The 18,456-nt window shown below is 38.0% G+C and overlaps 1 protein-coding gene across 1 annotated transcript in view; it reads right to left on the bottom strand.

Moving 5' to 3' along the window:
• Nucleotides 1–15,032, bottom strand: part of LOC117291546 (inner centromere protein-like) — a 28,395-nt gene extending 13,363 nt beyond the window's left edge. The window contains exons 1-9 of the mRNA XM_033773337.1: nucleotides 14,725–15,032; nucleotides 11,157–11,310; nucleotides 10,772–10,891; nucleotides 8,128–10,041; nucleotides 7,815–7,985; nucleotides 7,326–7,383; nucleotides 6,734–6,859; nucleotides 4,387–4,496; nucleotides 380–623 (exon numbers count right to left, since the gene is read on the bottom strand). Of these exons, the coding sequence (XP_033629228.1) occupies nucleotides 380–623; nucleotides 4,387–4,496; nucleotides 6,734–6,859; nucleotides 7,326–7,383; nucleotides 7,815–7,985; nucleotides 8,128–10,041; nucleotides 10,772–10,891; nucleotides 11,157–11,310; nucleotides 14,725–14,731 (2,904 nt within the window). The 5' untranslated portion in view covers nucleotides 14,732–15,032. The remainder of the gene's footprint in view (nucleotides 1–379; nucleotides 624–4,386; nucleotides 4,497–6,733; nucleotides 6,860–7,325; nucleotides 7,384–7,814; nucleotides 7,986–8,127; nucleotides 10,042–10,771; nucleotides 10,892–11,156; nucleotides 11,311–14,724) is intronic.
• Between the last annotated feature and the right edge of the window lie 3,424 nt (nucleotides 15,033–18,456).

Here is an 18,456-nt window from a genome sequence, read left to right as displayed (position 1 = left end):
ATATCTCGCAACATCGGCGACCGATTGAGCTCAAACTTTCACAGGTTTGTTGATTTATGCATATGTTGAGATACACAAACTGTGAAGACTAGTCTTTGACAATTACCAATAGTGTCCATTGTCTTTAATAAACTAAGATAACTATTCAGCCTTTCTTTTTTATCCTCTGGACACCAGAAATTGAACCTCGTGATCAAAGTGTACTATTAACTCAAAGACTACTTTTTGTATCCTTTTGTAAAAATTGTGACTGTGCATGCTATTGCATCATGTTTGTTATTTTAAATTATATTTAAAGCAATGAAGTACTACGGCCATGACAGCCCACAACACCTTCTGAACTTTAGAGATGTTGATATTCTTCAATTGAGTTATTCACCTGTTCTTGTATCTTAAGGAGTCTAGCTTCTTCCTCTTGTCTACGTCTCTCTTCAGCCTCAGCCTTTTTCTTTATTTGCATCTGTCTTCTAATGATCTCCTCTTGTTTCTTATCCTCTCTCTGCTTGGAAGACATTTTAGTCAACTGCTGCTGTTTGATCTCAAGCTCTTGTCGTTTCTGCTCTTGCAGAGCCACGCGGCGCTCCCGGGCTTCTGTAACCTTCCGGATGCGTTCATCCCGCTTCCTGTAACCAGTTGTAAAAAAATAATAAATTATATATACAATATATCAAGATGTATGAAGAATTAAACATGAATAATAAAGCTGGGATAAAAAAGATGCTTCTCAGTTTAATTAAAGTTGTGGAAGTGTCGTGGCCGAGCGGTTAAGATCACCGAATTCAAACTCTGGTGTTTCTGATCAGCAGAGTGTGGGTTTGAATCCCCAGCCGTGACACTGTGTCCTTGAGCAAGACACTTAACCATTGCTTCGTCCTTCGGATGGGACGTAAAGCCGTTGGTCCCATGTGCTGTGTAACGCATGTAAAAGAACCCAGTGCACTTATTGAAAAGAGAAGGGGTTCGCCCCGGTGTTCCTGGTTGTGGCTGCTTAATGCGCCGTAGCACCTTGTAAACCCTTATAAGGTGCTAAATAATTGGGTCTCAGAATTCATCACTGCAATAACCTATCTTTCTGAAAGTTTGTATACACTCAGCGCCTTGAGTACCTTGTTTGGTAGATACATGCGCTATATAAGACTTCGATATTATATTATATATTAAGTACTCATGAAGTTTTCAGATAAAAGTGTATCTTCAGATTCATTAAATATTGACTGTCAAAATATTGATACTCTCAAGTGCTAACCTCACTCCATTCCATTCTTTTTGCACATGAAACCTTTACTATGGTGCAAATAAGGCAAGAATCACAAATCCTAATTTTCCTTCTCAATATCAATGTTAACTAATCCAAATGAAAGTGAGTGTGGAATGATGATTAGTTTTCATTTATTTTATAAAGAGCTGAGATTGATCTTAAGTGTGAAGCAATTTTAACTGCAGGGCTCGAATTTCACGCTGGACCGCAGGCACGAGGCCAGTGATTTTAGCTTCGGTCCAGTAAACTTTATGCCGAACAAGTCCGGCGGTCTTGTGTTTTTTATGCATACTAATTTAGTTACTATAACAAATAATTATATGAAATATATTATCTTTCATTAAAAAATGTATTTCAATCTCATTTAAAATAAAAGTTTTTGTTTTGCTTGTCGTCAAATCAGTGTTCTGAGCACGCCTGCGGAACGTCAATCCGTCCTTTTTTCACTGGCATCAGGCTGCATACAAGTTTTTCATTCAGTTTACTCATGCCCACACCTTGTACATCTAGTCTCAAACCATTTATGTTTATGCACCCAGGGAGTGAGCGAGTGGGGACGAGGGAGTGATGTGTTGGTACCCGGCGCGGCGGCACACCTTAGTACAGCGATGTTTGTTTACCACTGACCATGTGTAAAGTCTGATACCTTACAAAGGAGTGTTGAATTTGCATTAAGAAGGTCTGGTTGCAATACCACACATCCCTATGTTGCATGGATTAAAAGTAAGGTCTTGTTGCCAAACGTCTTGCTAAGTATGGCTACCAACAGTGATGAGCTTCTGACTACTGCTGTCAAATTTTTGGTCAATATTTTTACGACGATCTTTTTATGAATGCTGCACGTTGCAGTGTTTTGTTGGTGATTTGCCTGTCAAATCGGATTTTTTTTTTTGAGGCGGCGAGAATGACGTGAAGTAGGTATATGGAACTTTATTGATTGGGTTTCACAGCAAAAAAGAAGCCTCCTAAGGGATGAAAAGGCCTACATGCTGTTTTATCGTGTTAACTTTTTTTTTCCTAATAAAATTTTGATCTTGTAAAAAATCTTCCGGTCCAGTAAAAATTCTGAGCAACAAGCCCTGCGGTCTTGTGGATTTTTTCCCCAAATTCGAGCCCTGAACTGTAAAGCAAAGTGTGATGTCACAATACAAATCACAGGGGTTTCCCTTAACTATTTTTTTCAATTGCCCGTCGGGAGAGTCAACAGGTTTTTTGACTAGCCCGCATGTATTTATAGATAAAATTTTTAAAAAGAAAAAAACAAAAAAAAACACGAAAATGAAGCCCTTAAAATTGCTTTTTTGGAGGATTTTATGTCTGAATTTTTACCTTAAACTATCCCTTTTCCCTTTATCCCTTTTCCATCAACAACAACTTTAATGACTTCATGGTTAGGGGGTCGGTTGATTTGAACATGTTTTGAACTCCGTTTGCAACAAAATCTTCATGAATCAACGATCAGTCAACAACACACATCGAGAAATAATTCAATGAACTTTGCCCGCAACGCCCTCTGTTGGCAAAAGTTGTCCATGTTATTGGAATTCCTCCAAGGCTGTTCATTGTGCACAGTCTACAGGCATTATGCACAACGTGCGGCAATTATTTACTCCGTTCGTGAACGTGTACTGCATTGAAGTCTAGTGAAGAACATATGAATATGGAATTATCAACAGCCATAAACGGCCAATCACAGCATGCAGAGTGTTGGTCAGAATGGACTTTGGACGACTGTGTGTGTTGTGTATGTGCTGTGCACACTGCATGGACGTACCAGTGGGCGACCAAGTACTGTAAGGCCAAACAAAATAATATATGTGTTTCCTATTACACCGGCCAAAAAATTAGGGTCGGTAGGGACGAAAACACATTTTATTTTGTTGAATTATTTTATTGCTTCAAAACTTAGGGTAGGAACCAATGTTAAAAATATTTTTGCCCTTGCATGTAAATTCAACGATGTCCAAGTTCGACTCTAAAATCTCTTAAAATGACACAGAAAATAAACCCCAAAAAGCAACCGTTCCGAGGTCTGTAAATTTCACGTAACACAAAAGCAGATTCTACGCCTGTAGTTGTTACTTTGCGTGCGGCAACAAAATACAAGAAACATTGAACGCTAGAGGTCGTTTTGGAACAACGCAATACAGTGAGATAAAACGCCCTCTATTGGTAAAATCTACGCGAACCGGCAATAAACGCATTGAGACAAGAATCGACGTGTCACGTGGGAATTTTAGCGGGTTTCCAGGCGACGCAAATGCGAGGGCGTAGCGCAGCTCGTCGGCGTACATCGCTCAATCAACATCTGTTGTGCAATCTCAAGATTGAGCAGCGCAATTAACAGATTGCTAGCATTACGAACTCGCACGTGTAAATGCATGCTGCGACCTCCCAACACACGCTACACACGTCGTCCGTCAGTCGTTGCAATACTAGTACTTGATCAACCATGGATCAACGACGTCTTTTCTCGTAAGAAAATGTGTATTTTCTAATGCTTTATTTTAAATGTGAAAACATTTTAGAAAAAAGGAAACATCAAATATAATAAAGTTAAAATCATGCGGTATTTTGTCAAACGGGGAGTGGGATCGGGGTTGTTTTATTTTATTTTGTCTGTAAATGTATAAAATTCCGTAGGGTCGGCGTGTTTTTCTAGGGTCGGTCGGGTAACCGGAAACACATATTATTTTGTTTGGCCTAAGGATACTCGGCACCATGTGGTTTGTGCATCGTGTTTTCAATTGATTGTACGTGTTTTCTGAAACGAACGACAGCAATTCCAAGTCACGATCACGGCAAAATTAAATCTAGCAAGTATCTAGAATTGTCAAACTTACTAGTTTAAAAGCTTTAGTAAAAGTTTTCTGTGGGATTTTGCCACTGAACCCTCATTTATATGTGAAAAGGAATAATTATTTGACTCGCATGGCGGGCTAGTGAGAAAGGGTTTACACTCGCCCACCGCAATTTTCACTCGCATTTGGCGACCGGGCGACTGCTAATTTCGAACCCTGAATCACTATGGTGATACTGACAACTCATCTTAAGATGAATGTTGGTACTTTGTGAAATCGAGCCTTGTTCTATTTTGATATTTCAATGATACAGGAAATCTGGCTCACCGTTTCTGCTCTTCTCGTTGTCTCTGCTTATCAGTCTCCATCTTTCGTCGGATCTCCTCTTCCCGTTTGTGTTTACTCAATATCTGTTTCTTCATTTCCCGCTGACGCTCCTGAAAACGATAAATCAGTGATTTAGTCACACGAGTAGTCAAGAAAGTAGCAGGCTAGTCACATTTGTTTTGAGGGGCTAGCCTTGAAAATAACCAATGAAAGGTCTGCAGCAAATTATGATTGGATTGGATACCAAAAAGAAACTAATGATTTGAGTCTAATCTAGCCATGGTCCTTATGGATACTGTGCAGAAGGCAAAATGGAAATCAAACCCAAGACATTCTGCTTCTAGAGAAGATGTCTCAACCCAAAACCATTTCATATTTAACCAGTGTGGTCTATTAATTAACAAACTCAAAAGTATGTAATCAGAAACAATCAATGCATTCTGAGCTTGTTTCTAGACCATAAAAACATACAATTTGAACACTTTCAAGTTGTTTTCCTGTTGGCTCTAGTTGTGATGGAATAATCAAATTTTATTGCCAGATCCTCCACACAACAGACTAGGACACCAGGATAAATCAGCCATCATCAAACATTTTAATGTAGAAAGGAAAAGAACACATTTGGGCGATTCCGCGGTAACACGCGTTACGCTTTTGAGGGTCCTTCATCATTCTCCATTCTCTGGCTGCAAGACTACTTTGATTTCAGTGTTCATCTTTTGTATTGTAAAACCTGAATATCTAGGCTAGATCCCCATGTTCACACAAAAGTGAAAGATCAACTGGTTTAGCTGAGAGAGCTCTGCGAATATCGGTAACAAGCGTTACGCTGAATGGAAAGACCAAAAAAATACCGGACTTCATTTCAACTTTGTCCTAAAACTAACCAGTCTACTACAAATTTGTTTCTATTGTCATCAAGTACTATGCTAAGGTTTATCATACCAAAATAATTACAATAATCCAAGTGTAACTTTTTTAGTAAATTGCAAAATAGTCGGTAGCACGCGTTACGGTAACACGCGTTACAATTTTTCCAAGCTACATGTTTATGTTATTCCAATTGTTAAGTTACAAATCTTCAAAAAATATCAACCAATATCAGTAGCACATCATATTTAATGAGCAAAAAATTAAATAGACCTTTTTCTTAACGTTTTGCTCTACATATCACAAAATTTAAGGTAACACGCATTACGGTAACACGCGTTACAATTTGTCTTGCTACATTATTGATGTTATTTCAATTGTTGAGTTACAATTTCTCAAACTTATCAACCAATATCAGTTGCACATTATATTTGAAGAGCAAAATAGTAGCTATAGACCTTTTTATCTATTTATTTTTTCAGTTGCTCTACATATCCCAAAATTTGTAGTTCATTTGTAATATGATTCCTAAAATAAAATGTTTTGTCATCTTTAGAACTTGCCAACTTCCAATTCCTTCAAGCAGGGGGCATACCTAAAACACTGAAGTCATTTTCTTCACTTACTTGCATTACTTCACCACGGAAATAATCCCAATCATTAACCACAAAAAACAACTCCCCACGCTTATAATCGTTAATTTGACCCCCCCATTCTATCGACATGTCCTTTGCCGTGGGACGTTGAAGAGTAATTCCACCTCATTCACATTGTGCTTGCGTACCAGGCCATGGAACGTGGCAGGAATATTTTAGGAATATATCTGACCATTGTATACAGTGTATTGGGCTTGGTAACACGCGTTACATTGGTAACACGCGTTACATGGTAACACGCGTTACAGTTTTCGGAGGCTCATTGTGAAGCGGTGGTTAAGAATTCATCTAAGTTTTTACTGTTTTTACATGAGTAGGAAGAAAATAAAAAGTTGCAGCATTTGAAACCAGGTTGTTTAGTAATTATATTTAAAAGGGTGTGTTTTGGTAACACGCATTACGCTCTCTGAGAGTACCTCAAACCAAGTGTTGACACAAGTGTACATTGAGTTATATTGAAATTTAACATATTTTTTCTGAAAGAATACTGCCCATACTTGCTCTCATTTATACTTTTTTAAAGAAAATTGATACTGACTATAAAAATAGGTCAAATTGATAAAACCATAAAAAAACATTACTTTTTTTCCAACCAAAGTGCACTATTGGAAAAGTAATTTGTTCACAGTTAACAATATCCGAACAGAATAAAAAAAAATCCTCTGACACTTGGACATGTTTGGAATGATATAAAGATAAAAATTCAATTCTGGGAGCAATTTCATTTTTCTAAGAAAATTCCACCTTTTCATGGAATCGCCCTCTTCACTTTTTGGGGATTTAGTTTAAGCACACTGTAAATGCGATTTAGGTGCTGTTACCGTTGCTGTGAGTTTCTGAGGAGTGTTTCTCTTGATAAAGGATGATACCATGCCATGCAGATTGTTCATGTACTTGCTAGATTCTTTCTTGGTAGAAGACAAAAAGGTTCCTCGTGGTCGTACAATCTAAATCAGACAAAAACAAAGGACACAAGAAATGTATTCTCTTTGAGTATCAAAAAACATAAAAAGTTGATACAAGTTTAAATGATAAACTAGCAGATACTCAACTGCGAATAGCATTGATTTTTTTTTCTGATTGAGAGAACGCCCTGTTTTGCATTCTGTGCATTTATCAAAAGTTTTTGGTTCGAAAATTAGTATTAGATATTTTTCTCCTCGATTTTGTAATTTTTAACTTGTTTGTTGCAGGGCATGATCAAAGGCCCTCAAAAATACTGAGGATACATGTATGTAAAAATGCTCGCTTGTGAATTATGAATGTTTGTTTTTGAGCAGAAGTATAGGTCGAGTTGTTTTGTGTTTTTAGTATCTACATTTTGCTATTTAACATCCCGGAAATAAGATAACAGAGGAAACTAAAAGAACTAGGGAAGCAATGTCATGCAAGTATTTGCTATATTTGGTTTACCTTATCTTTCGGGCAACGCGGGGAGGGTGTGTTGCTGATTACATCTTCATCTGAAGAACTGTAGGAACAATTTACAAACAAACAATTACAAATCAAAAACCTAGTTGATGTAAAAAATACAATTTGTCTTGAATCACCAATGATGATATCTCAAATTAGAGATTGCGTTTAAACAAGTGGTATGAACTGTCCTTAATGTATCATTCAACATAAGTACTTGTTATTCACCCCCCCCCCCCCCATCTTGTACAGGTATGAAAGTCATTTCATACTATGATTAAGTAAGTAGTGCTTTGTCAAAATTAAATAAATTGGCGTTAGAGCAGGAATTGAACCAACAACCTCCGATTCAACTTGCCAGCACTCTGGGCAATCCATCCCTTTATTTTGTCAATACTTTCAGTTCCCCTGTGGTTTATAACTTAAAAGTAAATAACCATGGGTGGTTCCAAGGTGAATGATTCAAACTTGGACTGAAAATAGACTCACCAAGATGCACCAGGAGATTTCCGGCTTGGGGATTCCCTGTCAGAATCAGGTGTCTGAGACAATGATGTTGAATCAATGGAGTTTGGAAGGTCAACATGGTCTGCCATCCTGGATGTAGCACGGGTAATTCTCTGTGTTCCTTGGTTGTCCGAAGAATGGCGCATTGACATTCTGAAACAAACATTATGACTCTTATATTAAAACATTCTGACAATGCAATGTATTACAGCAAACTCAACTCTAAGCACGACAGCGAATTAGTTGTGTATCAGTCCAACATTAATATAATAGTGATCTGGCTAAACATACTAACCTCCTAGATGGAGTGGTACATGTAGGATTCATCTCTGGGGTTCCACTCTCAGGATCCTCTTCCATGAAAGCATCCACTAAGACAACATCACTGTTATTGTCTCTATACTTGGGATCCTGGGGCAACTCCTCAAGATGAGGTCGTCTACTTAATCGAGTGCTTGCACGTGTGCTGTGAAGACACCTTGAAGACTTTCGCACTGACTTTCTTATAGAGGTACGATGGTTATACATAGATGAACGCTTCTTGGAATGACTCACCACTGCTGAGGAACGACGTGTGGAGCGACGAAGGTTCTTCTGGTAGCCTTGATGCAAAGACGACTGGTTTAGACTGTCATGGGAGATATTACTATGGCACAGACTATCCTCAGATATGTTCTGTTGATCGAGACTGTCTATGGTCATGTTGCCTTGGTTCTGGAAATGGTCATCTTGATTGACATTGTTCTTTTGGATCTCTTTCTCATTTTCTTCCTTGATGGGATCAGGCTCTAAGCTATCTTTAGCAATACTATGCTGCTCCAAGCTATTAATAGCAATACTATGCTGCTCCAAGCGATCAATAGCAATACTATGCTGCTCCAAGCTATCAACAACAATACTAGGCTGTTCTAGACTATCTTTAGCAATACTAGGCTGTTCTAGACTATCTATAGCAATACTAGGCTCCTCTAAGCTATCTTTAGCAATACTAGGCTGTTCTAAGCTTGATTTAGCAGCACTAGGCTGTTCTATGCTATCTTTAGCAATACAAGGCTGCTCTATGCTATCTTTAGCAATACGAGGCTGCTCCAGGCTATCTTTAGCAACACTCGGCAGATTTAGACTATCTTCTTCCATGTGCGTCTCTTCTTCATCTTCAGAGATCGAATCTATGGATGGTTTCAATTCTGAATCTTGGCTAACTTCTGGCTCTTTTGGGGGGTAAGATGTACTTTCCATGATTTTTACTGATGAGCCTCTTTTGCTTTGGGATACAGTCTCAAACGGCTTGTCTTGTATCTCAATTATTTCACCTTCATTGTTGGTTTGGATGGACTGTTTAGGGCAGTTGTTTTCTGATAGATGTGTCTTTTTAATTTGTGAGACAGCTTTATCATTTGATTGCTCTGTAACTATTTCCTCCTTTTCTTGTGTTTGTGATTTCAAATGCCTCTCCACACTCTTTGCTGTTTGTTTGGGTTTTCTGCCATTTTTACATGTACGTTTTGGGATGTTTGGGGACTGAAATTCCTCATCCGAGCTTGCGCTCACCTCTGAGATGAGGTGCTCATGGCGGTTGATGAGCCGCTTAACATGGTCTTTGTAGCGAGACGCAGCATTCTTTCGTTTAGGGCGTTTTGAGGGGGAACTCTCAGTAGGACCAACTAAGTCAGGTTGTGATTGACCACTTGAGGGAATGCTCTGTCGATGTTTGCCAGCATCACAATCATCAGATGTATCGGAAATAGTTGAGATGCCTTCTCCACTGTTTAGTCTCAATTTCTTTGCTTGTTGTTTTGCCCTCATTCCGGAGCTACGCTTTAAAATCTTCTGGTTTGGGGAGTTGAGGACACCAATAGCGTCATCTCCAGATGTTACTTTCGTTTTGCATTCATCAGTTTCCATGGGAGCATTTGTTGACATCTTCTCTGAACGCTTTGGTTTGACCTCACTGCTTGAAGAGACACTCTCTGCATCCTCTGTGTCATCTGTGCAACTTCCTGTGTCGGTTGAATGTGCAACTGGTATCTGTTCTGAGCTGCCCTGGTGTTCCAACATAGTGACTTTCTTGGAGGCGCGTGTGGATCTTGAACGGGTCGTGCGTTTGACATTGTTCTGTGTGGTGATTGTTGTGCGAGAGGCACGGGCGCTCCTTCGTACTGGAGCAATGGATTGAAGATCCTTAGACAGAATAGATGCTCTGCAGCTTCTGTTAGAATAATTACAGGAAAGACAAAATAAATTAGATACATGTACAGTCTATCTACACATCAGGGTTCTCTCTTAACAGTGGTCCAATTGCCAGTTAAATCACCTAGCAGGGACATGATTGTTTGTACATCGTACAAGTTCAAAATACACGTCACATGATTAACTTTAAAAAGAAACCTTGAAATAGTGGACTAATGACAAATCTGTCTGACCAGCAAAATGACCAGCAAACTGGATCTGCTGGCCAGTCATTGAAAAGTTAGGAGGCGTGATATTTGTTAAAAGGTAGGAACATTTGATTGAGTAGAAAAGCTCACCTGTACATGTATATGGTGCAGTGTAGGCCGGCTTTACATTAATAGACTTTCAGGCTATTTATTTGTTTTAAATAATATATTACAAGGGCAAAAAAGTAATAATTGAAAATCATACCAAAACAAGAGCATGTCAGTTAGCACTGGGGGCCTTACATTTTGTGTACTACAGTGATGTCCTGGATATCAGGGTCCATTTCTGGGGCAGACAATTTTCAAGGCTTTATAACTCAAATCTTACCAGCAAGAAGCCACTCATTTCAACAGATTCACACTCCATGGCAGCAAACAGTTTTCTGAGGAGGGTTTTGGTCAGCATATTTTCTTCACAAATCTGTCATTTTTGGGAAATAATGCAGCTCCAAACGTTAAAAAATTTACGTATGCAATAAACTCAGCATACTGATTACTTACCTCTTGTTTCTGACTGGAAGCTGATTCTCTACATTATCTGGGTGTATAGTAGACACCCTCTTGATTCGCTGTCGTCTCCTTTTCATAGCCGGTGTCTTAGGGAAGATGGCTACCTCTTCTCTGTTTTTAAAGAAATTTGAAAAGACACAGAAATATGTGAACTTCTGAACAGCAATGATTAAAGAGAACATTTATGCATCACACTGCTCGCCTCACATGCTCAAATAACAAGCATCATTATCCACATAAAATTTATAAGGAAACCAATTTTAAAACAATGTTTTTGACTTTGAGGATTTCTTCTTTATTGTAAGCAGAATAAAAAATGTTAAAAATCTTTACTCCAACCAGGAAACCGTTTCCTAAAAAGGTGATCTAAATTTACCTGCCAAATTGATGTTTTGCATCCTCTAAAACATCAGCCAACCATTTCATATTAGCGTTCCAACTCTCTTCAAATTTAAGTATTTTTGCTGACGCCATCAAGTGGAGGGAGAACCCTGGTAGTTCGTCCATGGTAAGTGCTGATGGTAGCATTGCTATAAAAAAACAGAGAACATTGGTATGAATAGTTGATATAAATGTCAATGATACAAAAAATTACTTTCCAGACTTCAGATCCTTTTGGCAACAATGTAGGACAAACACAATGATTGACACAAATTATTAATAATACATGGTGATTCTTAGACAAACTTTTGCAAGCTATTTCCTGATGCCTTGCTGCTTGCTAAAAAAAGTCAGGTGCACACCGTTCGTGTAGATATGGATCATAGCAGGAAGGAAGGCTTGGACAGGGTTTAAACCTCCCAGCATCCACATGTTGTGCAGTGTATTTCTGTAGTTAGAGCCACTAACAAACTAAAGGATTCGGGAACTTTTTCAAAATGTCCACAGATTTACATTTAAAAAACTAACAGGGTTTGAAGATAATGATAGTTGAAAGCTTCCCTTCAAATATAACTAACTGAGGTTGTGTAGTTTTTGAGATAATTATGAGTAAAATAAGTCACAAAATAATTTTCGTCTCAGGAAGACGAAAACTATTTTAGCATGTAAAATCCCATTAACCAATACCAAAACCATCGCATAACTGGTTAGTACGTTTTTACATGCTTAAACTGAGACGAAAATTATTTGTTTGACTCATTTCTCAAAAACTACAGCACCTCAGTAAGTAAAATTTCAAGGGAAGCTTTCTACTATAATAATCTTCAAACTGTGTAAGTTTAACGTAAATCTGTAGACATTGTGTTTTGTGTTAGGAAAAAGTACATACATGTAGACCCTTTTTAAAAGCGCCTGTCTCCAAGCCTGTCTTTAAAAGGTAAGGCTAGTTGCCCGGTTAACACACAATTCATCAGATTAATAATAACCACTAGTTGAGAACCGATTCAACACACTTTAATTCCCATTCATAAATACCTTTTCGGTCAAAAAACATCAACACTTCTTGGTCAAAAGGTAAAATAAATGCAAAAATTATAATTCTTCAATAATTTCTTTCAACAAAACACCCCTCCAGCTATGAAATTTTGTAATGCCCTCAGGGTAAACAACTTACTCCTTTATATAAGGAGATGATGTGCACGACAAAGACAAAGACGACCAGCTACGAAGAGGGAAAAAGGTGGATTTTGAGAGCATGTTTGAAGGCTGGGATACTGTTGGGAGTTTCTGGTTAGGTTTTGGGTAAAGAATTCCATAATCAAGGGGAACAGCAATAGAAAAGGCCCTGTCACCTGCAAGTTTGTGGGTTTTGTTTCTAATTATCCTGGTGCCATGGGTTTTCAGTAGCATTATAACAAGAAAATTGTTTACAATAAAAAATAACTGATTTAAAAAAATATATCTATCCAACCTTTTTACAATGACACTTGCACTTCATCAGGTGTTGAAACCTTAAAAAGTTTAAGCTTTACTTTGCGAAAGATAGTCCGCCATTTTATACACTGCTAATGCATGCACGACATTGGAGCGATTCATGTTTTTATTACTTTCATTGGTTGGTATTTTATTGAATATTTAGATGCTAGTATGACGTGCAAAATAAATCAAAAATCTCATTAAATAATATTAAACAAATTTAATTACATTTTTGTCCTAAGACATAATAGTGGCTACTAGAACTAGTTAGATTATAATCCGGAGATATCACAAGGCATGACAGTAAAACACCACACCCCCTTTGACGCACAAATACTTCATAAATAACAATCTTATCCCCCACTTCAGACCAGCAATGTTTGGTTTTGGGAAATAAGAAACAAATCTGACATATTATTTATTACGTTTATCAGATTTTATTACAGTTCTGCAGTTAATCAACAAAACAGGATATTTTTAGTATATTGAAGAATTTTGCAGTTGTTAGGTTTTTTAATTTTTACTGCGGGAAACTGGGGAACACATTTTTTTCGGTGTCAAAAAAGGGGCAAACTTTAAAATTTTTGTCAAATTCATTATGGAATTGATATGACGTCAGGATTACATGACATACACGAAGTAGTTCAGCGGTGCTAACGCGCTAAGCGGGTGCTTTTGTTTTGATTCTTCTGCGTACCGACGAACAGGCTACACTAAACAGCATACCATATTCCACAAAATGAGTTTCCTTAACAACGGATATGGCACACGCCGTACGTGTGCCGTAACCCTGACTGTTTCCCGTAACATCATAAAACATAAATAAGTGATTTGCATAAAGAAAAAAATAACCTTTCCACATATTTCAAATCTACTGCGGGGATTCAATAAAATAACAAAAATATACATTTTCGGAGATTTCAATTTTAGTACAAAAACATAAAAATTTTCATCAAAACCCTCTCGAAATATTTTTTTTAATTAATAAACAATAGACCTTATGCACATGACGTCATTTCAGTACGGCGCCCCCGCATTGAGGTCAAAAGGAGATTGTTCATTGGTCAATCTATGTGCGTTTTGATTGTTTCGTCACCGTTTGACCTCAAAGATGGCGGCTGGATGATGCAATGCATAAGGTCTATTAGCCTGATCGATAGTGTAAACCTGTATGAATAATGATCCTCAAAATTAACTCATTTATTTCATCAACATTGCGGGTTAGTTTTTATTTAACTTTTAAAAAGGACACCCACAGTTCATTATGTATGTACTCAAAACATGTTTTGGTGCATGAATATTTGCAAAGAAACAAAAGCACTTTTTAAAATCCTATTAAAATTGATATATTTATCGAGTCATCAATAAGCCGATTCACTATTACAACTGCGCATGTCCGTTACTGCTGACAACGCAATTTGTTTATCTCCCGTGACCTTTTGACAATACCCGGGTTTATTGTAAAAAGGTCAAGTAGGAGATAAACAAATTGCGTTGTCAGCAGTAACGGACATGCGCAGCTGCAATAGCGAATAGGCTTATCCACCAACCATGCCAACCAGATAACTTTCAAGTTCCGTATGGCGCCACCACTTTTTCACTAATTTTTACAAAAAGGGATATATCAATCAGGTACATTAGATACTACATTATATTATTTTATTTGGATAACTTTCCGTACGGCGCCACCACTTTTTCACTCATTTTTACAAACAAAAAGGGATATATCATTATCAATCATTGAGGTAAATTAGATACTATATTATTTCATATCGAATGAAAAAGTGGTGGCGTCATACGGAAACTTTTCCCCATACGGAAACTTTTCCATTTGCTTACCCATAAATTTCTTCCATTCCAAAAAAGTAGATGCACTAAGTTTTAAAAATAAAACGGCCTCTGCTGATTCTGAATCTGATTGTCCGCCGTACGTTCTTAAATTAAAATCTAATCAATCGCGCTAAGTATATGCTAAATATACTACAAAAATAATGTCACAGCGTATATGATTTTGTCATGGGATATAGTATTACTACACAATAAGAAGAAATTGTTTCAAAATAAAGGAATTTTTGCTAAAAACTTACCTGTCATCGCAAAGAAAAACGTCGATGGTCGACGGGGACGTCTTGTGTGTCCTTTCAAAATTCGGCATGAAGAGTACCAACCAATCAGATTGTGCTGTTCCTATGACGTATTCGTCAGATTTGTTATGCCCGTGTAGTTGGTGTCAGGTTTCCAAAGCCAGTACAGCGTTTCGTACCCAAGATGTTCGATCTCCTTTGTCGCACGTACGCCGATATACTGTGCACGCCACAATCGATAAAGGTTGTCAAACCTCCGGGAGCTCGATTTCTATTTGACGGATGGTTCTGCGACGGTTCAGTCACTGCGCACCGGTCTGAATATAGACTTGTGGACAAGTCGTTAAATCGGCCCCACGCGCTGAGATAGTGGTCTCGCGAGATCACTGCTCTCGCGCGAACTGATGGCTCCCCGATTTGGACTCCTCATTAACGACTTGGACAAGCTGACAGCAGTTTGTGCACAGCCTATGGGCACTTCAGCCGAAATCTTACGGACGCATCTGATTGGTCGATGTCGTTAAATTAATGAATATTCAACATGTATATGCTATCAAACCATAGAGCATATACATCGACATCTGAAAAGAGTTACTGAAAATTTTCCGGAATCTCTGCGATCCGCACACGACTGCCCTGTGAAACTTGTCCACAAGACTCACATATCAAACTTCCACATGTCGACCATGGTTTTCAAAATCGCTTTTTAGATGAAAACTTAAAATAAAAAAACATTTGTCTGTAAATAAATAATGAATTTTGGGACTGGTAGTAATACAAACTATATTTTATGTTGCAACTTGTCCAGGTGTCATATTTAAAACACATTTTGATTGGTAATTTGACGTAACGTACTGTCTAGGGACTTATAGCAAGTTTAATTTATACACAGTCCGAGCAGAACACATCGGGTTAAAGGACTGCATTGGACCATTACCATTGATCGTGGGCATTATTTATTTGCATGAGGCAGCTCACGGATATTAAACAGATAAATAGTAATGCATTTGAAAATGACTTTGTAAAGTTAGGCCCTAATCAACTAATAAAGTAGTTGAATCAAAATAAAAAAGATTCACAGATGCCCTCCGGTTCAAGCTTTACAGTATTAGAAACTATTTTTACCCTCTTATAAAAATGGACTCGTCTGCACGATTGTCTCCGCGGCAACAGTGAAGGTATACCGCGTTTTTACTTGAGTACTTGGAATACATGAAATACGTACCGCTGTCAGCTTGTACCAGTCGTTGAGGAGTCGAAATCGGGGAGCCATCAGTTCGCGCGAGAGCAGTGATCTCGCGAGACCACTATCTCAGCGCGTGGGGCCGATTTTACGACTTGTCCAAAAGTCTAGTCTGAATGGGGCTTTATTTCATTTGTTATTAATGTTCAGCTAAACGTTCGTTGTCGTTTTAGATTCATTCAAAGCAGTACTGTCGTAGAAATTGAGGGACGACCGTCGCGTCCTCAAAGCCGACGCATGCGCAGATGACGCCAAATGTCATCTTACCCGTCGTAGAAAACGAAAAGTCCCTACTTTTTTTTTTTGGGGGGGGGGGCCGCACACAATTTTGTTTTTTTGTACACACGAAGCCCCATAATTGCCAATGGAGTGCTGCTTTTAAATCGATTCAAAAAGTAAATCCTTGGAAAAATCAGGAAAATGTTTTACTTAGGATGCCAATAATTTCATACTACAGAAACTTACTTGCAACCGGGCCTCCTTCTACACTAGAGCCATTGAGAAAAATTAGAGAAAACTTTCTCCCAGGCTGTTGTTAGTCTTGAAGTCAAGACCGTAATTGTTAAGCGCGGTGTGTAGTTACAGCACGGTGTAGCTGCGGGGACGATACACACACCCTCGATCCCAGTATGTGTGTGTGAGTCAGTCGCAATTCCTACAACTGTTGCATGTGTAACATCGCACTGTGACTGTTGCATGAAAGGCAGACAAATAGGCAGCGCCTAACGACTTGTCATCAAGTCTAGGCTGTTGTAGGCTTTGGTGATTTGGTCATGTCATTGTGGGCTTAATTTCACAGAGCAGCTTTTTATTTTTAAGCTCAAAAGGTTGCTGAACAACAATGTGTTAAGTAGAATAAAGTTACCGGCCAAATACCATACTTCCTCCCATTTGCTAAGTCGCATCCTTTCTGCATATAAACGCACCTACAATTCTATGAAATTTTGCCCTGGTAAGGTAGCTAGACCATACTCACATTTGCAAAGACATTGGACACTATTGGTAATTGTCAAAGACCAGTCTCCTGACTGCATATCTCAACATATGCATAAAATAACAAACCTGTGAAAATTTGAGCTCAATTGGTCGTCAAAGTTACAAGATAATAATGAAAGAAAAAACACCCTTGTCACACGAAGTTGCGTGCATTTGGATGCTTGATTTCGTGACCTCAAATTCAAATTCTGAGGTCTCGAAATCAAATTCGTGGATGACTTCTTTCTCGAAAACTACGTCATTTCAGAGGGAGCAAATTCTCACACCATTTTATACTACCAACCTCTCCCCATTACTCGTTACCAAGTAAGGTTTTATGCTAATAATTATTTTTGATAATTACCATTAACAAGGTACTAGCCAAACAATTAAGTACCATGTCATTTACATATGTTGAAAAGTGCCAAGCAATATTTAAAGACTTTAGAAAGAAGGACATGTTTTATCTGACATTACTCTCTTGCAACTTCAAACCAACCGAGTCAAAATGTTCACAAGTTTGTTATTCTGTGCATGTGTTAGGATAAACCAAATGAAAATACTGGTCTTTGACAATTACCAAAGGTATCAAGTGCCTTAACAAAGAGGTGTGTTTGCCAGTTGTGTGTACCTGGTTGGACTCCAACAGACTCCGAACTACTAGCTCAGCCTGCACAGGTAAATACCTGTATATACTGTAGGCCACTAAATACAACAGTGCTAACAAAACATCAAAAGAAAAATACACCATATCACCTAGGTTTTATTTTGTGTAATTTTTCCTATATTTTATTTATTTCCTTTCAGAGTACAACTAGCTCAGTACATTTAATAATGACATTCTTTATTTTAGAGGTAAATATGAGATTGTTCAATGCTATTGGTTATGACAGGTAATGGACTTGAAACATTATCGGACGTTTTTACTTCAAGACAGGAAAAGACAGTGAGCATAAAACTATAAAAAGAAAGAATCAAATATCACAGGATAACCATGCCAAGAAGACGCACCAGAAGGGCAAAATTGACCCCCAAAATCTTTAAAAGGAAGAAACAATAGGTCTACTGGTTGGAAAGTTGTTTAATGTTGTAATATAATTAGAACAAAACTGAAATAAACTACACGGCTGCACATGATTTTGTGAAAACAGTATGAGGTTTATACATGTAGTTTCAATTGTATGTTAAAAGTTGCCCATATGCTAGTTGAATATATTTCTCAAAATAAATATGAGAATGTTTCAAGTAAACACACTTTGCAGGATTCAAATACTTAACTAGAGTACAGGTTAATTAAACTACAACAGTTGATACATACACAACACAATACACCAACCACAGGCACAATGCATGTTGGTTTCTCAAACCAAATTCAAGTCTTTTAAGAAAACCTCACCTCCATTTCCACCACCCAAACTCTTTATCCCCTAAACCCAAAGCATACTAAATTGAAACAAAATGGCTCAGTTGGTTATACTGACAAACCAAGGAGACATTATGACTAGAAAATGGTAAAT

The sequence above is a fragment of the Asterias rubens genome, chromosome 6 (genome assembly GCF_902459465.1).
Source record: "Asterias rubens chromosome 6, eAstRub1.3, whole genome shotgun sequence".
In the NCBI taxonomy this organism is placed as follows: Eukaryota; Metazoa; Echinodermata; class Asteroidea; order Forcipulatida; family Asteriidae; genus Asterias; species Asterias rubens.
The sequence above is the reverse complement of the archived record's forward strand: the minus strand, read 5'-3'. Positions and strand labels throughout refer to the sequence as shown.